Below are 27610 nucleotides of genomic sequence, written 5' to 3'. Positions count from 1 at the left end.
CTTCTTCACTCACCATGTTAGTAATACCTAGAGTGATGGTGGGAATGCCTTAAGGAAGCATCTCACGGTCACCTGGCAAGCTCTTACAAGCTGTGTATTTTTCACCTCCTCGCCAGAGGCTGGCCAGTTTTATTAATGGAATAACAATGACAAACACATAACCATTTCTATGTAATAATCTTGGGATAAGTGCTGTAGATGTATTCTTTCTTCTAATCTCTATAGTAACCCTTTGTGGTGTGATCTACATTTTACAAAGGGTTACTATAAGGATTTGGGCTTCCCAGGTGGCCCTACAGGTAAAGAACCTGCCTGCTAATGCAAGAGATGTAAGAGATGCAGGTTCGATCCCTGGGATGAAAAGATCCCCTGGAGGAGGGCATGGCAACCCACTCCAGTATTCTTGCTTGGAGAATCCCATGGACAGAGGAGCCTGGTGGGCTACAGTCCATGGGGTCACAAAGGGACATCACTGAAGTAACTTAGCAGGCATAACTTAGCACGCATGCACTATAAGGATTAAAGAATACATCTACAGCACTTATCCCAAGATTAGTATGTAGAAATGGTTAGGTGAAATGGTTATGTGTTTGTCATTGTTATTTGATTAATACAAGTGACAAATGAGGAAAGGATATTACCTTCTCTCGCAGAGAGAAGGTAACTTGTTCAAGAAAGTTAGCCAGAGCTGTCATATCGGGAGTATATACCACTCCTTGGTATATTGTGGAGGGAATAAAAAAAACCACTGGCCTAGAACAAAGTCAATCTAATCCCACCTTGCAGCAGCCAGTGTTTTCATATCTTCTCTTCCCATTTAAGAAAAAGAAAGGAAACACACATAATTTGCGAGGTATATCATTAACCATATTCCACAGATGAAGCAACTGTGGCATAGGAAGGTCACATAATTTGCTCAAGTTCACAGCACAGCCAAGTTCACAGTCAGTGGTAGAATCAAGACTCAAGCACAGCCACTGGTGTCCAGGGCTCTTGCTGTTTCCTCATTAACAATGCTGCTCAATCTATCTGGGTGAAGGACCCAGTTTTTGTTAGTTCCAGTCCACCACAAGCTAATACTTTTGTAAAATGCAATAAAAACTAATTACTAGGCAGAAGAGATTAAATACAAACACATATGCTTTTATCATAGGTTTAACAGACATGAACATTTACTCTCAAGTTCTTGACTTAACTCTTTCGGTAACAGTTTGGAAACAAGTTCTGCCCTGTGCTATGCTCTGCCAGCCTGCAGTGGTTGTCAGTGTTCCAAAGTTATTTCTTCTACCTTCCCACCACTGTAAAAGATTACCTGGTATCACAGGAAAAAAGCTGGGGTATTCACCTAATACTAGTTCCTCTTACATCTTCATAAGCAGTTACCATGTAGAAAAAAAGACTCACAGGCTGACATTCAGGTAAGAACGTGCAAGGCAAACATTCCTAGAACTTACTCTCAAGCAGTAATGAGACCTCATAAAATTCTATTTATATTATTTGGTGTATATCGTGTTATTTATGTATCATAAATTTAAATTTTAGGTAGATTGAATTGTATACTACTAATGTATTTGTTCCTTTCATACAGAAATCAAGAAATTGTTATAGAGATTTCTTTCGAGACATCTCCAAAATCTTCTGCTCTCCAGTGGCTCACTCCTGAACAAACTTCTGGGAAAGAGCACCCCTATCTCTTTAGTCAGTGCCAGGTAAAAAAGACTTAGGATGGTTTATTATTCCCAGCTCATGCAACTGAATGAAGCAAAGTGGACAGTGGTCTTACGGATACTGGGGTCTTACCTAAGATAGTATTTTATCTTATAAAGACTACCCACATTTTCATTTATATCTCTCACCATTAATACATTCATATATTACTTTTTTTTTTTTTTTAATATTTGCCTGAAGTTTATTTTGGTTTTTCTAAATAGACATTCACATCTGTAAACAATAGGATTTTGGTTTCAGCCCCAACCCCCTATTCCTTACAAGTTTTTGTTCTCATACATTGGCTAGAACTGCCGCTTGTTGTTTAGTTGCTAAGCCGTGTCCAGCCCCTTTGTACTCCATGGACCATCACACACCAGACTCCCCATGGGATTTCCCAAGCAAGGATACTGGAGTGGGTTGCCATTTCCTTCTCCACATATATTACTTTTTAAAAGACACTTCCTTTCATTTGAAACATGTCTACCTAGACTGGACTATCTAGGTCACATTTATTAATATATTCACATCCTCAGCACCTACCATAGAACTTGGCATAGAGTGGGCACTCAATAAATGGTCTTAAAATGAAAGGAAAACACTGTTAAACAAAATATGTACTGGTTATGAAAACTGCTGCTGCTGCTGCTGCTAAGTCGCTTCAGTCGTGTCCGACTCTGTGCGACCCCATAGACGGCAGCCCACCGGGCTCCGCCGTCCCTGGGATTCTTCAGGCAAGAATACTGGAGTGGGTTGCCATTTCCTTCTCCAGTGCATGAAAGGGAAAAGTGAAAGTGAATTCGCTCAGTCGTGTCCAACTGTTAGCGACCCCATGGACTGTAGCCTACCAGGCTCCTCCATCCATGGGATTCTCCAGGCAAGAGTACTAGAGTGGGGTGCCATTGCCTTCTCCGGTTATGAAAACTGCTTAACAATAAAGGGAAGGATCAGATTTCCCATTCCTTTCCAGACACCACTGTCCAGAGATAACAACTGAGTTGATCTGTAGCCTTTCCAGTTTTTTCTTACACATGTACAAATGTACACATTATGTATATATATATTAGTGTACCTTTAAGATGATATGATTTAGACTACATCTGTTTTCTGTTTAAAAACTAAAGAACATAATTAGAGATAGTGTGTCACAAGAATAATACGTGTCAAACTTCTAAAAGAAACAAAACTAATTCTTTTAGCAATCAAATAGTTTACAATTAAAAGAATTTACTTCATTAAACATTGACTATATTTCCAAGCATTGTGTAAGGTACTTTGAATATTTAATCCTTTAAATATTCCTCTGTGTAAGACACTATGGTAGGCTCACTTTTAAAAACAAGTCTATCAGAAAGGAAGCAGTGCTGGCAATGTTTACCTTTTATTGCCAATTGAAGTTTTGTTTTTTGTCTAAGAAACCCTTAGTTCACTAATTTGGAAGAGATACCATGTTCTAGGCAAGAATGTACCAATTATGCACTCCATCTCTTATCTGATTTTCATCAGTAATTATTATGGAATGTCCATGAACTAAAGTTAGCAAGAAATGCAAGATCTGTGGGTCACAAGAATGTGAATTTTGAACATTTTATTCCATTTCTTGTTGGAAGCAGTTTTCCAAATGGAGGAAAGCAATTTCAGTTAAATTACTACAGTTGATAGGAAGCACATAGACATGATTTTGTTTGATGAGTTTGCTTATAGCTGTTCTCTATGCATATTTTCCTTGGTTTGGTCTTATCCAGTGAAATACACATAAACCTCACCCCTGGCATTGTGGAGTCACATAACCAGGGACCTTTAAGGAACCCTAAATGCATGGACTTAGAACCTTGTTTGGGGAGAGCAGACTATCTGGTTCTTCTAGTTCTACTTAATCCAACTCGAGGTGAGGTCACTTGGACTCCTGTATCTTTGGAGAATCTGTTAGATCTGAAGTGAAAAGAGCTGGTGTCTGGAGGATAGAAGGAAGTTTGCAGAAGTGTGTCTGGGATTTATAACAACCTCAGAGAGAGAGGTGAGTGTCAGTGTTCCTTCAAGCTCAGTGAGGTTGGGTTCCCTTTGCTCACCAGCAATAGATGCAGACTTATCTGACAACAGGCCAGGGTATGAAATCGTAGGTACTCTGGTCATTCTTCTTGATGGAATTGATCATTATGACAGATGGATGCAGAAACAAAGAAATGCTCTACATATTAGGTGAATGGATATGTCTAGATGGTGTTAAAAGAGACTTTTCTTTCTTCCTCCTGTCTTCCTAGTGTTTACTTTCAAAGTTTGCCACAAGATCAAAATGTCAAGACCTTAACCACATTGTCCAAGCTGTATTTCTCAGAAAACTGGCGTCCCATTAGGCTTTAATAATTAACCAAAAGAAAGTGGGTTTTGTGTTGAAATAAATATAAGAATTTGAGCAGGTTTCTTTATTCTAGGTCTTTTCAGAGCCTTCAGAAGGCTAATGTTCTTGGTGACTCTCCCAGACAGGCATGTAACATGCCATGGTTCTCAAATTTACTTCACTAAGGAGCTGTTTTTCGACAGGGTTCCTAACAACTTCTCACTGGGCGCTACTGTTGCTCAGGAATCATTGTTTAACGCTGCTTCATGCTCCAGCTGAAATGTGAGGGTGGGGCATACAGTAAAAGGGGAAATCAGATTTTTTTATCCACAGATCTACTTTTGCTACTGGAAAAGAACTGAAGAAATGTGAGACATTTTTACTTTTAAAAAGAACGCATCTAAGAACAATGCTGCAATTGTAATGACTTCTTAATGACTTGATTTATGAGTCAGGGAAACAGCTGTTTCTTTTTTCCCTCTCTTTCCCAGGCCATCCACTGTAGAGCTATTCTTCCTTGCCAGGACACTCCTTCCGTGAAATTAACCTACAGCGCAGAGGTAACTATTACTGAAATTATTAGCTGAATTAATTGTTCTGTATGAGAATTTTGATAGGGACTACATTAAATCTGTAGATTGCTTTGGGTAGTATGGACGTTTTAGCAATATTAATTCTTCCAATCCATGAACACAGATTATCTTTCCAAAATGAACCAAATAAGTCAATAATGATAAGCAGAGATAATTTTTTTTTTTAGCTAGCAGTAGTTTACTTAATTAAATTCTGCCTGAAATATGTTAGAAAAATGGATCTCATTTTGAACCTCTGTTCCAAAGGCAGTTTCAAACATAAATGTAAAAAAAGGAAGTGAGTATCATTCTGATTTTAAAAAGAATTCAGAGGCTTTCCTGGTAGATCAGTGGTGAAGAATCCACCTGCCAGTACAGAGTTCGATCCCTGCTCCAGGAAGATCCCACATGCCACAGAGCGACTAGGCCCGTGTGCCACAACTATTGAGCCTGTGCTCTAGAGCCGGGAGCCGCAACTAGACCAATGCTCTGCCGCAAGAGAAGCCACGGCAGTGAGAAGCCCGCACACTGCAACGAACAGTAACCCCCGCTTGCTGCAACTAGAGAAAAAACCTATGCAGCAACTAAGACCAAGTGCAGCCAAAAATAAATAAAATTACATGTACAAAAAAAGAATTCTAGACCTAAAAACAAGAATTTGGGAGCAACTCTTTTTAACTTTGAAAAAAATTGTAGGGTTAAATGCTCTATAAATGCACTTTGTGCATATCGCTTCAGTTGTGTCCTACTCTGCAACCCCATGGACCGTAGCCCACCAGGCTCCTCTGTCCGTGGGATTTCCCAGGGAAGAATACTGGAATGGGTTGCCATTTCCTCCTCCAGGGGGTTTTCCCGACCCAGGGATCAAACCCACATCCCTTCCGTCTCCTGCATTGCCGGTGAGTTCTTGACCGCTAGCACCACCTGGGAACTAGCCATGAAAATATCTATCTAGGTATCCTAATGGGCGTATATTACAGACTTATTTGTATGTATTTCCAACTTATTCTTGTTGTGGGTACTGCTAATCCTTTTACGAAAAGGTGGACTATAATCAATAAATACTATCCCAGAGGCTAGACTTACTCAGACCAGGCAAATGGAACTGAGGACTATCTAGTATTTATGGAAACTTCTTGATTCCCACATTGTCCCACCACCAAACCACCCTGAGCATAACGCTGCAGAAACTACAGTTGGAGGCCAAGAATCCCAGGATCTGGGCTCTTCTCCACCACTGAATAAGTGCATGACCTTGGGCAAGTCTTGTGACCTCACCACCTCAGCTTTCTCATCTGTATGACATATCACTGCCTAAATGAAGGGAGGAAGTGGAACCACAGTAGTCTCTAGGCTTTTAGCTCCAGGATCTGTGGCTATAGCAGCACTGGTTCTGGAACTCCTGATTCTGTGCTTGCCTCAGTAACAGCTTTGAGGGCTGGGCCAGGGTTCGATCCCTGGGTCGGGAAGATCCCCTGAAGAAGGGAATGGTAACCCACTCCAGCATTCTTGCCTGGAGAATCCTATGGACAGAGAAAGCTGGTGGGCTCCAGTTCATGGGATCACAAAGAGGCAGATACAACTGAGCAACTAATACTACTACGTATAGACAGAACAAGAAAGTCCAGAATTGTTGGAATGGATGCTTGCTAAGTCACTAATACTCAGGGGATGGTCCTTTATTCTGGCATTCATTAGAAGTAACACTTTCAGAATCATGGAGCTAGGGTACACACATCAATGACCATAGGTTTGCTCCATAAGGATCTTCTCCATACAAGGTTCCAGAGAAAATTATTTCACCTTTCTCAGCAATAAGTTTAAGTTCCTCACACTCAAGACCCTTAAAAAGTAGAATTCGGGACTTCCCTGGTGACACAATGGATAAGAATCCACCTGCCAGTGCAGGGGACACAGGTTCGATCTCTGGTCAGGGAATATTCCACATGCCACACAGCAGCTAAGCCTGGGCCACAGCTACTGAGCCTGCTCTCTAGAGCCCACAAGCCACAAGTACTGAGCCTGCATGCTGCAGCTACTAAAGCCTGCCTGCCTGGAGCCTGTGCTGTGCAGCGAGAAGCCACTGCAATGAGAATCCTGCACACCGCCACTAGAGAGTAGCCCCCACCTGACATAACTAGAGAAAGCCTAGCACAGCCAAATATACATAAATTAATTAAGATATTTTAAAAGTAGAATTTTGTAACCCTTAAGTTTATGTTTTAAATATTAAATTTTTCAGAATTGTATCCTCTGTTCTAAAGTGAGTATAGCATCCTTTTGAATCTCTCCTGAGTGCATAGAGGGGATCAGGCCTAGTGACTGCCATTGCCAGGTGTGGTCAAAAAATTATTAACATAATAAAAGTAAATGATTAAAATAAATAATGTACATTCTTTATAAGTAACATAAATTTAGGTTATTTATTCCTTGAAACAATTCTATGAAGTATGACCCTCATTTGATTTAGGAAATGGAGGCTCAGGAGGGTTATTTACCCAAGTCCACACAGTTAGTAAATGTCAGAGCTGGGATTTTAATCTCGTTTCTACCAAATGCTTTCAATATGAATAGGGGAATGAATAGGTCGATATTCACATTCGTTTTTAAAGAAGCCAGTTTTACATATTGCTAATTCTGTTTATAAAACTGATACTTATGATTGTATTGGGTTCATAGTCTACTGGATCAAGAGTCAAGAAGGCAGAAGAGGTTATTTTACATAGAACGTTTTATTTATAACTGGTAATGACTTTTCTTCTTGATTAGGTGTCTGTCCCCAAAGAACTGGTGGCACTTATGAGTGCCATTCGTGACGGAGAAGCACCTGACCCAGAAGACCCAAGCAGGAAAATTTACAGATTCCACCAAAAAGTAAGATCTTGGGGTCTAGATTTTGTGTTTCAGTTGGTGGTGAACTCCAGATAGCTTCTTCTCATTTGGAAAGCAAAATGGCTTTTGAAATATTGCAGAATTTAGAAAGCAGCTTCTGCTTTTTTTCATTTCCTTTTCTTTTGCTCTTTTGAAATATTTGGTTTTGCTTGCAACGTTGTATTGAAGAAGGAAGGTGCTGGGTAGGTATGGTAGGGGGTGTGCCTGATGCCATTTTTGCTCATCTCAGTCAGTAGCAGGTTTCTTGTTTCTAAGTTACTTTGACCTGCCCTGGTACCGAACTGTGGGTATGTGTTGGCATTGTGTTCACAGATGGAAGGGCTATCTTAGACCAAAAAACAGTTACAGTCCTTTAAGTTACAATTCCTAGGTAGCTGGTAGTTTGACTTCTATCTTTGACTTTTAATGAATTGTGTGTGTGTGTCTCTTTGTGGGTGTACATTAATGCTTTTTAAAACCATCCTCCTTAGCAGAACTTGTAATTGAATCACGGACAATTTTGCCCCCACCCCAGCTTCTGGGATTCTAAAACCTTTAGCATCCTTTCATTGCTGGATTATTTTGTATGTCTCTCAAATATGCCAGGAGTGATTTCAAAAAAGCAATTTAAAATGAAGTTTTTTTAATTCAAGAAGAAAGGACAAAACAAAGAGGAAAGCACAGTTGCCTTCTTATATGTTAATTTTTGTGAAATGCTTAAGATGGACCTTGTAATACTATGCAATCATATTTTTTACATTTCAGAAGCTTTCCTTCCTAATAGGATAAAAGGAAAATAGATGTTTTGAAAGTTCTTATATTGTAATTTTGAACTGCTAGACCTGTCAAAAATGGGAACCATTTGAGAAGTACCAAAAGAAAGTAATCTACACTAATGTTTGGAGATTTGAAAGGAAACTTTCTTTTGAATATGAATTGTCTTATTCTGTTAACATTCTTAATCACTAATTCGAGCATGTGCTGTGTGTCTTGTTTGCCCCTTCAGGTTCCAATCCCCTGCTACCTGATTGCTTTGGTTGTTGGAGCTTTAGAAAGCAGGTGAGCTTGTGAACAAATTTTGAAGTATACACAAAGATCAAACCTTAGGTGTCTTGACCCTCTGTCGGGATTGTTAGATCACTTTTGTGTTTCTCAAGATAACAAGCTGACCACTCTAGAAATATTCAAATCTAATCATGAAATGTGAATCACAAATTAATTTTAAATTAAAAGATCTTTACCAGTCACCCCTTGGACTTTCCAAGTATTAGAGAATGAGCATACTCTTACTGTTAATCTGGAGTCTAAAACAAGTTTAAACAAGTCAATCCTCATAACCTCCGTTTTTTCATCCTTCAAATTACGACATCCCCCTTCCTACCACGTTGGGTGATTATGTGCAACAAATGAGATAAACTATTTTAAAGCACTCGGAAGCCTATGAATATTACAGAAATATAAGATATTTTGTTAAAGTTTTACCAGCAGCTAAAGTGCCCTTTTCTTAATTTCTTGTTTGTGCTTATTTTTAAACAACTGAAAACTAAGAATGACTGTATAGTAATCACATTCTTTAAATTGCCAGAAATGTGGACATGGTGGACATGTCAGGCAAACACAGCTCCTGGTCCAGCTCTTGAAGTTAACTATGAACATCCTTGGGTAGCTCACTTCTCAGGGTGAGCATCTGTGAGCATCAGAATGAATACTCACCAAGACATACCGACATCTCACTTCAGAGGATGCTGAAGGTTTTGGGGTTTTATCTTCTTCACCTAAAACCTAGAAATAATCATATGTACTTCAAAGCTTTTTTGTGAGGATTGATAGACCCAACATATGTAAAGCTCCTGACGTATAGGAGGCACTTGCTAAATAATAATTATCATCATTGTCATAGCAGTTGCCAATCAGCAGGTCTCATTAGGTACCGGGAGAAGGCAATGGCACCCCACTCCAGTACTCTTGCCTGGGAAACCCCATGGATGGAGGAGCCTGGTAGGCTGCAGCCCATGGGGTCGCGAAGAGTCGGACACGACTGAGCGACTTCACTTTCACTTTTCACTTTCATGCACTGGAGAAGGAAATGGCAACCCACTCCAGTATTCTTGCCTGGAGAATCCCAGGGACAGAGGAGCCTGGTGGGCTGCCATCTATGGGGTTGCACAGAGTCAGACACGACTGACGCGACTTAGCAGCAGCAGCAGCAGCAGCATTAGGTACCAGCTCCAATGCATCAGGCTTCCCTTGTGGCTCAGCTGGTAAAGAATCTGCCTGTAGTGTGGGAGAGCTGGGTTTGATCCCTGGGCTGGGAAGATCCCCTGGAGAAGGGAAAGGCTATCCCCTCCAGTGTTCTGGCCTGGAGAATTCCATGGACTGTATAGTCCATGGGATCACAAAGAGTCAGACACGACTGAGCGACTTTCATTTTCACTTTCCGGTGCATCAATCTCTTGAATCCTCACAACTCTGTGAAATGAATACAATTACTCTTTCTCATTTTACCAATAAAAAAAACTCAGTGAGTTTAAATAACTGGCTCAGAATAGCAGAACTAGAAAATATCAGAGCTACGACCCATCTTAGGCCATCTGATGTTGGAGCCCCTGTAGCTTAGAACTCTGCTGTCTGGAGGAGCAGCCACTAACCTACATGAGGCTTGATGTGCTGAAAGTGTAAACCACACACTGGATTTCTAAAGACTTAATATGAAAAAAAAGAATGCAAAATATTTTACTAATAATCTTTTATGCTGATTACATGTCAAAATGATAATATTTTGGATATATTGGGTTAAAATATAGTATTAAAATTGATTTCATCCTCTTCATTTTGCCTTTTTAAAAAAAAATGTGGCTACTAGACAATTTAAAATTACACACGTGGCTCACATTTGCAGCTCTCATTAATTTATATTGCATAGCACTGGTTACCATTTCTACTCACAGTGGTCTACAGACCAATAGCTTTGGCATCTCCTGGGAGTTAGTTAGAAATGCAAGGATTTCCCTGGTGGTGTAGTGGCTAAGACTCCATTTTCCCAATGCAGGGGGCCTGGGTTTAGTCCTTGGTTGAGGAACTAGACCCCACATGCTGCAACTATGGCCTGGCACAGCCAAATAAATAAATATTTTTGAAAAGGAGAAAGAAATACAAGTCCTTGGGTCCTGTCCCAGACCTACTACATCAAACTTTGTATTTGCACAAGCTCTCCAAATAACTGTATGCACGTTGATGTTTGAGAGACACTGCCCTAGAATCCACTGCCTTTCTGGGGAAGAATATCAAGGCAAAGTCTTATTGTTTGGGGTTTGCACTGCATACAATTTTTAAGATGAAGTTTAGATGAAAAAAATTTTTGTTGAGTTCTAGTCCTATATGTGATATATAGTTATATTTGTTTCTTCCTTTTATTTAAATTGTGGTTTTAAAAGAGAAACACAAAATTACAATAACTAGCTTTTATATTTCAGTAGTCACTTGTGTCATTATGAAACAAATCTCCAAAACTTTTTCATCTTGAAAAATTGAACCTCTGTACCCTTTAAACAACAGCTCCATTTCCACCTCCCTCCAGTCCCTGGTAACCACTGTTCTGTTTTCTGTTTCACCGAGTTTGACTACTTTAGACACCTCATAAATGGAATCATAGAGTATGTGTCCATCAGTAACTGCCTTATTGCACTTAGCATAATATCCTTAAGGTTCTTCCATGTTACAGCATTTGACAGGATTTCCTTCTCTTTCTGTTTATTTCTTCTACTATAAAAGTGATCAACCTTTAAGTGCATAACAGAGTTTACATCCATTCCTATTCTAGGATAATCTCTTATTGAGCCATGACTGGGTTTCTACAGTTGTAAGATTGAGGGAAGAAACTTAGATCCCTAAGGGTCTTACTTGAGCCAGTGAGCTAACCTCTGGGGGCACGTAACGTCTAGATTTTCACGTGGCTCCAGCTGCACCCCTTTATAGACAAGCAGATTTACTGCCACATGTATAGCAGGAGGTTTGTACCTCAAAAAAACCACTTAGCCTCACCTCCTCCCTATAAGCATGTGGTAAATCATACTTCTGTCAGAATTTGTGTGCAGACACTTTCAATCTTTCCTAGAACCAGGTGAGTAATTTGCCCTGAATTTCATTTTTATTGAGCCTTTTCATTTTGCAGGCAGATTGGCCCAAGGACGTTGGTATGGTCTGAGAAAGAGCAGGTGGAAAAGTCTGCTTACGAATTTTCTGAGGTTGGTCATAAAGTTACCCTTTTTTAATAACAGTGACAGATAGTAGATATAAGATTTTGAGTATGAAATGAATGGTTTTAAGTACTGTAGTAAAAGAGTCGAATAGTGTATCTTGTTTTATATGAGTTTGCAGTTGATGCATTTTTGGGGTATCATTTTTATTTAAAATAGCATCATTAACTCATAGCCTTCATAGAAAGCAATATGTACTTTTAGGAAATTTATTATGGTGATGATTAAGATGTACAAATATATATGCATTCATTTTCCAGACTGAATCTATGCTTAAAATTGCAGAAGATCTGGGAGGCCCATATATTTGGGGGCAGTATGATCTATTGGTCCTGCCACCATCCTTTCCCTATGGCGGCATGGAAAACCCTTGCCTCACTTTTGTAACTCCTACTCTGCTGGTAAGTGTAAATTTTTCTTCATCTGAAGTTGAATTTGCCTCAAACATAAACCTAGATAAGAAGAAACTTCGGCTCCTAATAGTGTTTTTTTTTTTAGAGTCTTTTCTCTTATTTATGTAATCTTTGTTTCTGATTTTATTGTTTAATATAGTTACTATCATCATATCAACTTTCTAACTTGGCCATTTGGGAGAAAATAATATAGATTCAAGGTGCTTTGGGATGCTGGGACTGGAGGGTTGTGTAACAACAGTCTATTGATGGATTGTTTATCCAGAGAAAGAAACAATACCATTTATACTTGGCATGTAGGTTCTGGTTAAAAGCAAAACAAAACTCCATTTACCATGACTAGGGAAGAATTAGCCCATAGTATATAGCTATATTTTATATGCCTTTGTAAGCTACTTTAAATCCTTCCTAGAACCAAGTGAGTAATGGATTGGCAACTAAATAAATAAAACACACCATAGTGGACACAGGACACTACAAAATTTTCTTAAATATACTGTGGGTAAGAAGGAGAGAATGAAAGAAAATAAGGGTACATTAAAAAAAATGGAAGAGGAGAAATGTTTCTGGGAAATTAGAGACAAGTATACTGGCCTCCTGGTATTGGGAAAATTCCCAAGATTAAGGAGAGAAAGAATAATGCTATTTTTTAATCCTGCATTTAAAAAAAATTTCCTCAATACATGTTGCTTTTGAACTATTTGGAGTACAATAGCAGAAATACAGTGAACCATAAATGCCAGAATAGGTCTTGACATAGGCTGTCATTTAGATATAGTCTGTAATTTGATTTCTGAAATATTAAGGTAATTTTCTTTATTTTTTTAGGCTGGTGACAAGTCACTCTCCAATGTAAGTTAAAATGGATTATCTTGTTGCAAGTCATTACTACACTGTTTTGTTTTTTTTCTGAAACCATCCAACTTAATTTTTTTAATTAATTTATTTTTTAATAGAAGGATAATTGCTTTACAGAATTTTGTTGTTTTCTGTCAAACCTCAACAGGTATCAAGCCATATACTACACTGTTAATTGCCTTAGATTTAAGAACATTTTATGGTTTGATCTCTTCATATGTTTATGAAATATTTTTTAATGGAGTGATGTATCTATTTAGTATTTTTAAAACAATGTTTAATTTCTATTTTTTAAACTCTACAATACTTTATGTTTGGCTAAATTGTTGTTTTTTGTTTTTTTGCTGAACTGAATAATTCCTTGAATATCTCAGCTAATGTTAAAAAAACTGAAAATGTGGGGAAAAATGAAATAAATTGAACATGGAATTGAAAAAAGTAGAATGCTTACATAATGAATTATTTTAGGTTAAGATAATCACTTCCACTATTTCCTTTAGGTTATAGCACATGAAATATCTCACAGTTGGACAGGAAATCTAGTGACCAACAAAACTTGGGATCACTTTTGGTAAGATTTATTATTATTCTTTCTTTATTGGTTCTTGTTTTTGATTTCTTTCCCTGCCTTCCACCTCTCTGGATTGTGTGTATATCTTCGCTACCATCTCTTTACAGGGTTTTTTTTTTTTAATTCTGTAATATTTGTCACAGTATCAGATAGAATAGAGGTTTTCAGCTGATGCTATTTAGTTTGTGGGGTGGTCTCATTTTAACACAGGGACACATAAAACCGGAGCCACGGCTTTACTTCCCCCACTGCCATCTTCTGGGCTGGGCTTCCCATTGCTCTGAACTGAATGCAAGGAAGCCACGCAGAGCGGTCTGCTTAGACTGGAGTATTCACACTTTACAATTGCTTTGCTCTGTAGAAATGCCAAAAAGAAAATACCTTGTTGATCACATGCCTTTTTTCCTCAGCCATGCCAGTGTTTTTATTCTTCAATTTTTTTCAGGTTAAATGAAGGACATACCGTATACTTGGAACGCCACATTTGTGGACGACTGTTCGGTGAAAAGTTTAGACATTTTCACGCTCTGGGCGGATGGGGAGAACTCCAGAATTCGGTAAATGAGTCATACTTCTAAAAGCATCCATCCCAGGTTGTATAAGTGAAACTCAAAGGTTCAGATTGTAAGGCAGCTTTACTTTACGCTGTACTAAATGGCAATAAGAAAGTCATTTTTACCGGTGTGGAAACCCAGCAGATGCTGGTATTATGTTCTCTTGTTACATGTTAATGCTTATCCTGTGTATGGTTGTATTCATGACTAGTCAGAGCTTACTGGGGCTTTGCAATGAATATATTTGATGACTCTGAATTTTATTTGGTGTATTTATGTCATTTTTAAATGCTCTCTCCTGAGAGCTGAATTTACTAACCAGGCACTGAAACATTGTTCTCATCTAGGCAAGAAATATTACAGAATCTTACACTAGTAGCCATTCCATTAATTGATTTCCAGAAATGTGTGCTAACATATCCTATAATTACCAGTCTCTAAATTTAAGTTCTAGATTCCCCTAAAGTTATGACACTGATATGACACTGAGTAAAGTGACACTTCCTTACTGACTTGTCTGCAAGGTGGTAACCAGACTTCATATTTGAACTTTTCTCTGTGTCCTGCAGATAAAGACTTTTGGGGAGACCCATCCTTTCACCAAACTCGTGGTTGACCTGACGAATGTAGACCCTGACGTGGCATATTCTTCAGTTCCCTATGAGAAGGGCTTTGCTTTACTCTTTTACCTTGAACAGCTTCTTGGAGGACCAGGCAAGTAGTTGGCATTTTCTAATTTTTTTTCAAGAGTAATAAAATTTTTAACTATTGTTTTTGCTCTGTCTTATCCTTCCAGTTCATTCTTTATGTAGCTGCTGAAGAAATCTATATCATTTGCTGATATTACCTCTCTACTTGAAACTTGAATAGCCCCTGCATTCTGAATTGTACTGCTTCACTTCAAAGGAAAAAGAAACTCTTCAGTGTTTTAAAAATTAGGAAAATAGCTTGTGCTCATTGAAAACACTTAATGTGGTATAGAAGGTTATAGGGGTAACAAGTGAGAGTCCCTCAGTTTAGTGTATATGGCTCCAGATCTTTTTCTCAGTGTAAATGAACAAATAAGTACCTATAGTTATTTTAAATACAGAAAATGGATCATACTATATATTTGTTCTATATTTTTTTACTTTTTTTTTTTAATTCAGCAATGGTTCACATATATCCTTCCATATCAGAATTTACAAATCTCTTATGCTTTTTAATACCAACTGTATGGAGTTTATGTAAACTTCCCCATTGATGAGCATTTAAAAGTACTCTGTTTTGGAAAAGACTATATGTATACACACACACACACATATGTATAATTGAATCACTTTGGTGTACACCTGAAACTAATACAACATTGTTAATCAATGATATCTTAATTAAAAAAATAAAAACTTATGGTTAGATAAATAAATAACTGTACTCTCTTTTGGACTTTGACTTAATGGACTTTGAAAGCCCTTCCTCATCTGGATCCATCCTTCCTGTCCAATCTGATTTTCCTCCTCTCTAGTCATACTTGGATTGTTGCTTTTAGAATTTATGTTGTGTACTCCTTTTCTGTGTCTTATGTTATCCTCTTATCTCTAATTAGGATTTCTCTTCTCCCTTCCACCAAATTACATATGTTCTTCAAGGTACAACTTAAATTCGACTTCTGCTTTTGAACATTTTGACGTTATTCTATCCTTGTAGCCCTCACTGCTTTTCCTTTTTTCTGAATGTTCTCTGTGGTTTGGTACAATGTGCCAAAAAAAATATTAACTAATTACTTATCTATTAATTGACTTTTTTTTCTTCTTTTTAAAAAACCTTAGAGGTTTTCCTAGGATTCTTAAAGGCTTATGTTGAGAAATTTTCCTACAAGAGCATAACTACTGATAACTGGAAGGATTTCCTGTATTCCCACTTTAAAGATAAGGTTGGATTGTAAAAGCTTTCTTATTTTGCATGCCTAATCTATCTTTATTTAATGGCTATTTGTTAGGCTGATTTGAGTTACCTGATAGTGGTACTGGGCCAGAATTTAAAACTTAGTCTTTCATTGAATGTTTTCCTATTTAAAATGTGGTCTCAACAGGATGAACTAATGTGTAGAATTTTCCTGTATCAGAGCAACCTGCAATAACATGTTTCAGAGATTTGTGTGTGTACTTGATTTTCCTATTTAAATTATTTAAAAGAATACTGCCGATTAATATACATTTATTTCAGAGAGACTTAAAAATTACCTTGCACATCAGTGTAGACAGAATTACACATTTGAGGACCTAAAAATCTGTTTTAGATTTTTTTTTTTTCAATAGAAAAGATTGTTCTGTAGCAAACTGCATGTGCCTTCTCTTCTCAGGTTGATATTCTCAATCAAGTGGATTGGAACACCTGGCTGTACTCGCCTGGACTGCCCCCTGTAAAACCCAAGTAAGGGCTTACATTCTAATGCTTTCCTTCTCATTCTCTGAAATGCTAGAGCTCCTCAAAGTATCTCAGAGAGTTTTATGCCTTCCTTAAGCTATTAAGGTTGTGATCCGCACCATTAAAGCCTATGAATAAAATATGTATGGTTATATATATTATTTTTACAAAAATATCATAGAAACTTTATTTAGATATCCCTTGCCTGGAGAATGAATAAGCTAATTGTAGAATACTGGTTGTAATAGAATATTCTTCAGCAATAAAAGGAATTGAACTACTCATACACACAATATGAATGACAAAAATGCTATGCTGAGGGAAATATGCAGACACAAAAGGGGACAAATTGAGTGGTTCCATTTACATAATGCTTGCAAACAAGCCCTCTGGTGGCAGAATAGTACATTGATTGCTATTATAGTGTCATAAGTTGAGGAACTTGACTAGAAGAGGGCATGACGGAAATGTCCAGAGTGCAGAAAATGTTCCATACCTTGACTGTGATGTTCAGTCCTTAGGTGGAATATATTTGTTAAAATTCACTGAACTGTATAATTATCATCTGTGCATTTCACTCTATATAAATTTTTCTCAATTGAAATATAATCATAGGGGCCATTGCCCAATTTTAGCATTTGAGAGTATGTATAGACAGAACCCGGAGAAGGCAGTGGCACCCCACTCCAGTCCTCTCGCCTGGGAAATCCCATGGACGGAGGAGCCTAGTGGGCTGCCATCTATGGAGTCGCACAGAGTCAGACACGACTGAGCGACTTCACTTTGACTTTTCACTTTCATGCATTGGAGAAGGAAATGGCACCCCACTCCAGTACTCTTGCCTGGAAAATCCCATGTATGGAGGAGCCTGGTGGGCTGCCGTCCATGGGGTCGCACAGAGTCGGACACAACTGAGCAACTTTACTTTCACATTAAGCTATTACTAGTTTGTAATAAGAGTTGAGTTCTTAGGTGTTAGAACCTTAACCCTGGGGTCAAAAAAGTAATTTCCGTGATATTATAAATATAAATTAGTTCAAGTCATTGAAGGTAATTACTGAGAGGGCTTCTCTCATGTCTCAGTGGTAAAGAATCTGCCTGCCAATGCAGGAGATGCAGGTTTGATCCCTGGGTTGAGAAGATTCCCCTGGAGAAGGAAATGGCAACCCATTCCGGTATTCTTGCCTGGGAAATCCCATGGACAGAGGAGCCTGTCAGGCTATAGTCTGTGGAGTTGCAAAGAGTCGGACATGACACAGCAACTAAACAACAGCAACAACAATTATTTAGTGCCTCCTTTCTGTACAAAGATGGTGAGAGATACAGAAAAGAATTAAGGTATTACCCTTTACTTGAAAACCTTTGCAGTAAGAAAAATAACACAAAAGCCTTATGTTCATTATTAAAACAGTGTCATAAATTACCATCCCCACTTCCAGAGGAGGCATAGTAGGCTTAGCTAGAGTAAAGTGTCTTGCCAAAGGTTGCACAGCAGGTAATGAGAGTTGAGATTTAAACCTTGGTTGCCATCACCCCATTATACTGCCTTTTAAACAAAGCACCCTCCTTAAAGCAGGGGCCTGGACCCTGGTCTCCCAAGAGTCCTGTTCAGAGATGCTGACTCTTCCATGTTGCAGCCAGGAACTTGCTGTTCCCTCTCCCTGAGTACTCTTTACCCAGTTAATCCCAGTCTCAACCCGAGAACCACTTCCTCATGGGAGCACTCCTTGAACTCTCTAACTAGGCCAAGTGTCCCATTTTGGGTTTCTCAGTGCTGTGGATCACTTCTCCACAATTGTTGCCACAATTGTAATCTTAAATTTATTTGTGTAATTATTAAGTCTTTCTCCTTCACTCCACTGAAGCACCAGGAGAACAGGGCTCATACCTGGTTCACTCGTTACTTTTCTTAGGACCTTGCCCTAAGAAAGGGTTGCTTCGCCTGCCTGGACTAATCCTTATTTAATATTTTTCGTTACAATGAAAAGGAAGTTTCAGGCACCAAGAAACAGACCAGCTGAAGATTGTTTTTTTTGTTTTTTTTTTTTTACTGCCCTGCTGTTTCTTATGAAATCAGTGCTAAGTTATGTTCTAGTTGAAGGTAATTTACATCCTGAACAGTCAAGGACCTCTGGTTCCACTTTGGGCTCGAGGGCAGTCAAAAGGGCCTGCCCACTGCCCATAGCCTGACTACTTCATGAAAATAAACTGGCAGCTGATTCAAAAAAGATCACTCCTGGGAACTCTCTGGTGGCCCAGTGGTTAGGACTCCACGCTATCACTGCTAAGGGCCCAGGTTCAATCCCTGGTCAGGGAATTAAAATCCCACAAGCCATGGGGCCACAAAACAAAATGCAAACAAAAAGGTCACTGTTTTGACCCTTTTATTATCTTGCCCCATGGCACAAACTCTGAAAGCAAGTTCAGTGGTCACTTCTAATCAAAACTTACCTCATTTAGGCCCTGCAGGACAGGTACCTCTCTGTGTTCTAACAGAAATATTTCACATCAAGCAAGCATGACTTACAGACAAAGAGAGATGTTTTACAAGAATTTCACACACATTACATGGTCTCTTCCATTGTTGCAAAATGCATGATTTGTTTTCCAAGCTGAAAACACATAAACCTTAACATAAGTTGCTTTGCTTAATGGTCAGGGTTCGTTAATTCTGCTTTCTTCTGAAAAGAGAGGAACAAAATCACAAGATTTCAGAGTCTCCCAAGGGTGTCACCATTATTTCCCTATCATCTAGAACAGTGCCTGTCACATAGCAGTTACTGGCAGATCTGGTGGATGATTAGATGGTTGGAACCATGGGAGGTAAAATCCACGACAGCAAGGACCTTGTGGTGTTTGCCATGTGGTTCTGTGTACCTGCAACTGCTCCTGCCATCAGCAAACACTGAATATGCTCAGCCCAGCCCAGCCCCTTCAGCACATACTACTGAAGCGTGTGACAGTCTCTGCTAAGATGTTTTGGCATTCTCTCCAGTGCATAATCCAGTGTTGGGGCTTCCCCAGTGGTCGAGTGGTTAAGAATCTGCCTTGCAACGCAAGGGACAGGGGTTTGATCCCACACGCCTCAGGGCAAGTAAGCCAGTGTGCCACAACTACTGAACCCAAGCTCTAGAGCTTGTGCTCCCCAACAAGAGAAGCCGCTACACGGAGAAGCCTGCATACCACAATGAGAAGACCACACACAACAGTGAAAGTAGCCCCTGCTTGCTACAATGAGAGAAAGCCCTCATGTAGCAACAAAGACCCAGCACAGACAATGATAATAAATTAAAAAAAAAATAATCCAGTGTTTCATTAATTTGGTATCTACTTGGATTTCTGTGTTCTTAGAGGATATCAGTCATATTTAAATCAGGTAGAAGATTTCCTATTGCCATCACTCTGGGGTTATTTTCAAAAGAACTTGGAAATTTAAGTATATTCTGTAACTTCAGAATGGCATTGATGCAAAAGCATGTGGCTTTGTATAAAATATAAGCTCTAATATTTTTTCATCGTTGCAGTTATGATATGACCCTGACAAATGCTTGCATTACCTTGAGTCAAAGATGGATCACTGTGAGTAGTAATGTATGGTTTTTGCCTCCTTTTCGAATTGTACAAATACGTTTCTACTCAATGGAGTGGGGGAGTGGTGCTTTATTTATGAACTCATGTGCTCGGAAAGGCTATTCATTCAGTCTGGTTTGTCCAAAATAACATATACCAGCCCCCAGTGTGTAAAGTTGAACTTGAGGGGAAAACAAATGAATGTTGATGGTATTGGTTCTGATTTTTCTTGATCTTAAAAGGGAAAGGGGAATATAGGCCTCTTAGGGGAGAGGAAATGATTTTTAAGGAACGGTGAATAAAGGGGCTCTTAGAAGAAGAGATAGGGAGGCATAGTTTCCCCCAAAGTTTGGGAATGGAGTGTAAGAGAGGAGTAGAAAGCTCCAGGTATTAGGAGAACCAAGGGAGAGCCAGAAAAGGGAGAGAAACCAAATCAGAAGTAAGGCAAATCAGGAAAACAGAGCAAGAAACCATGACAAAGATACTCTGGTTTTAAATAAAATATGAACATAAGGAAATATAAAATTCAGCAGTTTCCTGTCAGAGTAGTAGGCTGACTGTACACATATATGCCTCCTCTGTCAGTACTTTGCCCTCCCCAGCTCATTCTTCTCTCTACCCACCTGGCCCTGCCACGTAACCATGACCGTGAATTTTGGTTTTATCTTTCCCCTGCTCTTTATGTTTTTAGCACTAATGAGTATATCCTCGATAGTTTAAATTTGCATGTTTTTAAGCAAAGAATGAGATCTGTAACTTCTAATATTGAGGTAAGTTTCTAAAAAGGGAAGAAGTTCTGATATTAAGGACATTTTGAAGGGGAGGAAACTGTAAAATAATGTCTCTATACAAAGATATATATGCATACATTAAATTTTCTGGAGGAATATATGAGGAACTAGTCATATAGGTTTCTGAGGAGTGGGACTTAGAGACAGGGAGCAAAAGCAGAGGAATTTTTCATTTGGTCCTATTTGATTTTTTTTTCAAACCTTTGAATATATTTCTTTTAAAAGAAAACCTAGTTTAAAACAATTTGAAACTATTTTAAAAGATTCTAAAAATACCCATTTTGATAGGCTTTATTAATATTCCTTAATCATTTCCTCAAAGATAAATCACAGTGAATCCTAAATTGAAAAGTACAGAACCACTTTTTTTTCCTTAGACAATTTCCAGGATTTAAGCAGGGGAAAATAGAATATGTGGAGATGAAGGGAAAGATCTGTTTGTGGCCTTAAGTGTTCCTTACTGCAATTTGATTTTAAAGAATATGCAATTTGATTTTTTACCCACATTTTTGAATTGGCCTGTAAATTACCTGCCATGTATTTTGCGGTGTTTCTTTACTTTGGAAATCTATATAATGCAAATGGCAGAGGATGTCAAGTTTCCTCCACTCTTACTATTAATAGTCTAATTTTTCGTAAGTAATATAGATCTAGGAATCATATCAGCTCTTTAACTTATACTGATGCCATCTCAGAATGATTTAAAATAGCTAATGCTTAATTTTATTTTTTTATAATCTTACGTATCCTTGTATTTCTCTTTCTTAACTTTTATGTCAGATAAATCAATACATTTTGTTGATATGTACATGAATGTAAATAATCAGGCAACATTTATTTCAGGCCAAAGATGATGATTTAAATTCATTCAGCTCAGCAGACCTAAAAGACTTCTCTTCCCATCAAGTAAATGAATTTTTAGCACAGATGCTCCAGAGTGTAAGTACTAACTCAAAACATGAGAAATTAAAATGGGTATGAAAGACTATTCCTCTGATGCTGGGGAGGCTGGATGGAATGAGAAATGCTGGCAGGGAAGTTAGTTGGGAGACTTGAAGGAGCCCAGGACAGAAGGGAGGGAGCTGGTGGAAAGGGAAAGAACAGGACAAGGAGAAGGAGATCACAGGATGGAGCAGGGGCTTTGAGGACTCACTGGATTAGGGGTTAACAGGAAGAAGTCCAGGCAGATTTGAAGGTTTCAAAGGCAGGGGATTAAATGAATATGCACAGCTGAGAGGAGATGCTATATGTTGAGTGGGAGACAATGAGGTCTTTCTTATTATAAGACAGGGAGCTCTTAGGTCTAAGGACCTTGAGAGGGATGGAGACTTTTGAACAGAATTTCCTGTGGAATTGATACAAGATGAGGAATAGCAGTTTACAGCAACAAGGGCTTTAGAGCATTTTTTAGTGCATGAAGCCATCATCACACACTTCTGTAGCTCCTCCTGCCCTGTCTCCTGGAACTGTGAAAAGAGAAATGATGGGATGACTGAGGAGCAGGCACATCAAACACTGGGAGAGGAAGGGCACTGAGGACGAGACCTTAACCGGCTGGCCAGCCTGGCTTGACGTGAAGCTTAGTTGAATTGAAACAATTCAGGCAGTCAGTGAGAGCAGAGATGGTTAATGAGTGGGAGTGAGGTTCTGTAAGGTAAAGTCATGGCTGGAGCAGAGAGTTACCAACTACCTCGTGGTTCCTCAGCCTGCATTATGCGGCACCACAGACTCTCCGCGTGACCAAACTGAACTCTTCTTTCTCTCCTTCACCCAAACTTGTTCTCCTTTTAGGGCGGGTTAACCTGGGCACAAGTGCTTCCCAGATGGCACAGTGATAAAGAATCTGCCTGCCAATGCAGGAGATGGAAGAGAGATGGAGATGGTTCAATCCCTGGGTTGGGAAGATCCTCTGGAGTAGGAAAGGGCAACCCATTTCAGTATTCTTGCCTGGAAAATTCCACAGACAGAGGAGCCCAGTGGGCTATAGTCTGTGAGGTTGCAAAGAGCCAGACACGACTGAGCACACTCTCACACACACAACTTGGGCACAAGAGTTTATGAACCCCCTGAAACTGTACACATAAGTTTGTGTTTATATGTAAATGTACTTTCCCCTTAAGGAAAGGGTACATATTAGTCATCAGATTCTGATGGGCTCTGTAAGATAAAAATTTAAAAACTGCTATTTTGTAGGGATATAGATAATTTAAAAGGGATTTCAGAGGAAACATACAAAGATAACACTGGGGGAACTCAGTGAGGAAGAAAATTAACTGTGATTGGATCCGGAGAATAGAATAAATTTAAGATATGTAAAGTATAAGGAAGAACTTGAAAGATTCTCTAAAGGGTCTGAAAGTTAGTATTTATATACATCCAAAAGTCTCAAGAGAGTACTTCTCATTTAATTTAATTAACCCTTGGCTCGCAGTGCTTCCCTGGTGGCTCAGACGGTAAAGGATCTGCCTGCAGTGCAGGAGACCTGGGTGAGGAAGATCCCCTGGAGAAGGAAATGGCAACCCACTCCAGTATTCTTGCCTGGAGAATTCTACGGACAGAGGAGCCTGGTGGGCTACAGTCCGTGGGGTCGCAGAGTCGGACACGACTAAGTGACTAACACTTTGGCTCCTAACAGGACATCTGTATTCAGAATAAGTTTGCACAAAATTTATCTTAATGTGCACTTGTTTATTTTTATCTAACTTATTGCTATATGATACACTATTGAGGATTTTAATCGGGCTAAGAATTTCTCTCCCATTCCTTTCTTCCAAGGAATCCTGTTGAAATGATACGTTATACTTCTTTATTTTGCTCTAGGCACCTCTTCCATTGGGGCACATAAAGCGAATGCAAGAGGTGTACAACTTCAATGCCATTAACAATTCTGAAATACGATTCAGGTACATCATTTTAACTTGTCTCTGTGGAAGAAAGTGGAAAATGAGTTTAACAGGTAGAGAAAGGGGAAGCAGCATATGAGACATACACCAGTCTCGAGAAATCCTTGTTAAATTTACTGCATCTATATACAGAATTATAATGGTCTTTAAGGAATATTTGCAGTGTCTGTAATAAGATCGTATTAATTTTTGTTAGAATTTTCTATAAGCTTTTCTTGCCTTTAAAAAAATTAGAATTAAGGATCCAGTGGTAAATCAGCACTCTTCCACAACTAACCAAATGGGCTCTGAAATGGGAACAGTCAGAAATCTTTGATTCTGTCCATCTTTTCTTAATTTAAATTTGGTAGTGTGAGCCTGAAACAAAGTTTAATTCCTTCAGAAATTGCATATGTTAGGCCCATGAGCACCTACATAATCCAAATTCTAAAACATGATATGTTTCAAGAACATACTCTTCTTCCTTCTCTTCTCCAATTATTGAATGATATATGTAAGGATTTGAGATTCTCAGAATAAGGACATAATATAAAGTGGTGTACAGTGCAGCTATAATGGGATTATTTATCATTACAAAGTTTTCAGATATGTCTGTCATATCCTGTTTCCACCTCATTTCCCACCCCATACCCCCTAAAATCCTCCTTTTAGATGGTTACGACTCTGCATTCAATCGAAATGGGAGGAAGCAATTCCTTTGGCTCTGAAAATGGCGACTGAACAAGGAAGGATGAAGTTTACACGGCCCTTATTCAAGTAAGAACCAAGTCTCACTGTGCTTTGTTTGACTTTACATTAGGAATGGGAAAGAAAAATCTTAAACAGATATTTTTGTTGTTGCTATAATACTTTGTAAAGTGCAATCTAAAAATAATATTTTTAAATTTGTTAAAGATTATAGATATAATTTTGGAATAGGAGTTAACACTTCTAAATATTTAAAATTTGAGATGATTTCGTTAGCTTTTTTAGAAGATTATCTGTTATGGGCCAGCCAAATAGGGTTAGATGCTGCTGAAAAGGAAATAAATTGAAGGCAATCTTACATACACAGGAAGATCTTTAAAATCAAGTAGAAGATCATTGGTGAATAGGGAAGGACAAGAAAAAAGTGTCTGAAGTTAAATGCAAGAAGGATCAAGCAGGTAAAGCCAAACCTGTTTAATTCAAATGTTGCAATTAGGTAGAAGAATAGGTTGCTTGACATATAATAAAGGAATGCTTGGTAAAAATCGAAAAAAGTTGTTATCTTGGCCACAAGATAAATTTAACAATTTAAAAATACCTCAGTGAAATTATTTTGACTATGAATTTGACAGGAATTCTGAAAAAAATATAACCTGACCTATCTATTATTAATCTGCTTGCTTTGCAAGCATAATAAAATTTGCCAAAACAAGTCATTATCTTTTTTTTTTTAAATGCAGGGATCTTGCTGCCTTTGACAAATCCCATGATCAAGCCATCCGTGCCTACCAAGAGCACAAGGCATCCATGCACCCTGTGACTGCCATGCTTGTGGGGAAAGATTTAAAAGTGGATTAAGGACCTGCCCATTGCTGATGTCAGATATTTCTCTTTTTAAAATCAAATCCATAAAAAAATACAACACTTCAACTCACATTGTAACTAAAAATGTCTTTTTAGTTTTGGCTTTTTATTGTTTTGTCAGTGATTTTTTTTCATAAATAAAGCTGAGCTACCTCCCCCTGCTCCACCCCTGGTGGCATGTTCTTTGTACAGTGAATTTTGGCAAAGCTTAACCTTTTGATTTATAAATGTCAGGTTTTTCAGTTATTTCATATTCATTTTCTCCCTATATGGTCACAAGATAGACATGTCAACATAGTATTATTTACCTCTTATTTTAAGCTAATTTGAGTCTTCTACACACCAAAAATTCAGCATAATTAAGATTTTTCTCTTTAAATAAACTTACACATGAACACTTGGTTAGATTTGCTCATCATCCAGCTGGTGAACATAGGATCAACTCCCTCACCAAAAATGTATAAACTAGTGGGAGCACTCTGCTCCCCATACTTGGATCCCCCTGCTGACCTGTTCTCCTGACTGTTAGGGTCAGATGGTCAACTTCAATACCCTGCTTCTTTCCTCAGGTATACCTGACAATCTATTCAACGTGCCTCATCTCCTTAGTGATCAGCAAACATTCTCCATCAACAAACAACATAAAACACAGAGAAAGAAATAATTAAAAACAATACAACAACTTGATCCAAGTGAGAGAGTAACAAAGTACCCCATGAATGTAATGAAGTGCCCTAGGGTGCCTCAGCACAGAGTTTGGGAACCACTGTTATATTAGTTAGGATGCCTTGATCATAAGTGATAGCAACCCGGATGACTAGACGTCAGAAAGGGAAAAGGATTATTTTAAGAATACAGGGTAAGGGGAGGTTATCAGCATCTGAGGACACACAGAAGGGCACTGACACCAGGACAGGAGAGACATCAGTACTCTTCCATTTCTATTTGCAAATAGTCGGACACGACTGAGTGACTGAACTGAAGTGGCCCACATTGTATAGTCTGGCTACCCCTAGCTTTACTGTTGCAGATAGTTCTTACCACGTGGAGAGACCGTCCTAATTCCAAACTCCCACAGGTGAGACTCTGACCTGGCTTTGATCTACCCCTGGCCAAGTAAACTCTAGCAAAGAGGAATGGTGTCTTAAAGGATAAATGTGGGTGGGGGTATATCATCATTAAATACCCTCCAAAAGTGCTAATGTAGTTAAAAGAGGGGGAAAGTCTTAAATTGAAGCAAACACCCTGGCCCTTCTTGTAATCCTGAGACTCCCTTGCTCTCACTCTCCCCAACAGTCCTCTCCCTTTGGGCATGTTGCTACGCTGCAGCGTGATTCTGTTTGTCAAGGTCCTGCTCTCACTCATCTCCTTGCTGGGACTATCAGAGGACAGAGTTCAGCTCAAGTTCATGGTATATAATCACATTCTATGTGATTGTGTGCACGCTCAGTCACTCAGTCGTGTCTGACTTTGCAACACCATGGACTATAGCCTGCCAGGCTCCTCTGTCCATGGGATTCTCCAGGCAGTAATACTGGAGTTGCCATTTCTTCCGCCAAGGTGTCTTCCCAATCCAGGGATAGAACACGCATCTCCTGCTTTGGCAGGCAGATTCTTTACCACTGCGCCACCTGGGACGCCCTAAGTGATTGGGCTTGAGCAAATACATGGACCCAGATGATGCTTTAGGAGTCTTCCCTTGATCTATAAGCATACCCCATACTCTAAGCTAATGTCATTTTTCAGTTACACTGATTAGTGATACTGAACATGAATTGGGGCCAGGGATGCAGGAGGGTGGTCTTGAAGGATGTGATGGAGGAGGTAGAGGGCGCTAAAGACAAATGTTCATAGGGATTTACCTGGAGCCAGCTCAGTGGCTGCTACGCTTATTCAGCTAATACACTTACTCAGCTCAACATACAATTAACTCAGCTAATAAGTGTATGGCAACCCACTCCAATATTCTTTTCTGGAGAATCCCAGGGACAGAGGAACCTGGTGGGCTGCCGTCTAGGGGGTCGCACAGAGTCGGACACGAAGCAGCAGCAGCAGCAATAAGTATATGTTGAATGTCTTTGTACTCGGCAAATACACTTACTCAGCTAATAAGTGTATGTTGAATGTCTTTATACCAGGCTGGGTTCACACATAATTTCTGAGTGAACAAAAATAAGTAATTTCTGGGTGTGGAGAAAAGAGAATCATCCAACGTGGGAAGGTACATTGGTGCAGCCACTGTGGAGAAT

At 39.0% G+C, this 27610-nt stretch overlaps 1 protein-coding gene across 5 annotated transcripts in view; it reads left to right on the top strand.

Moving 5' to 3' along the window:
- LTA4H (leukotriene A4 hydrolase) overlaps nt 1-25527 on the top strand; it is a 30683-nt gene extending 5156 nt beyond the window's left edge. For 2 of the 5 annotated variants that reach the window (XM_081595332.1, XM_081595329.1), the window contains exons 3-19: nt 1589-1709; nt 4537-4605; nt 7387-7491; nt 8495-8547; nt 11660-11732; nt 12005-12145; nt 12986-13009; nt 13516-13586; nt 14032-14143; nt 14710-14854; nt 15949-16052; nt 16482-16552; nt 20071-20125; nt 21751-21846; nt 23728-23810; nt 24462-24566; nt 25238-25527. In XM_081595332.1, the coding sequence (XP_081451458.1) occupies nt 1589-1709; nt 4537-4605; nt 7387-7491; nt 8495-8547; nt 11660-11732; nt 12005-12145; nt 12986-13009; nt 13516-13586; nt 14032-14143; nt 14710-14854; nt 15949-16052; nt 16482-16552; nt 20071-20125; nt 21751-21846; nt 23728-23810; nt 24462-24566; nt 25238-25355 (1546 nt within the window). In that variant the 3' untranslated portion in view covers nt 25356-25527. The remainder of the gene's footprint in view (nt 1-1588; nt 1710-4536; nt 4606-7386; nt 7492-8494; nt 8548-11659; nt 11733-12004; nt 12146-12985; nt 13010-13515; nt 13587-14031; nt 14144-14709; nt 14855-15948; nt 16053-16481; nt 16553-20070; nt 20126-21750; nt 21847-23727; nt 23811-24461; nt 24567-25237) is intronic. The other 3 variants (XM_081595331.1, XM_081595330.1, XM_081595333.1) reach the window with 3 other exon arrangements.
- The last annotated feature ends 2083 nt before the right edge of the window (nt 25528-27610 follow it).

This window comes from Giraffa tippelskirchi, chromosome 4, assembly GCF_054371585.1.
Source record: "Giraffa tippelskirchi isolate mGirTip1 chromosome 4, T2T-mGirTip1v1.2.pri, whole genome shotgun sequence".
NCBI classification, from domain to species: Eukaryota; Metazoa; Chordata; class Mammalia; order Artiodactyla; family Giraffidae; genus Giraffa; species Giraffa tippelskirchi.
This window is presented reverse-complemented; position numbering and strand designations above follow the sequence as displayed.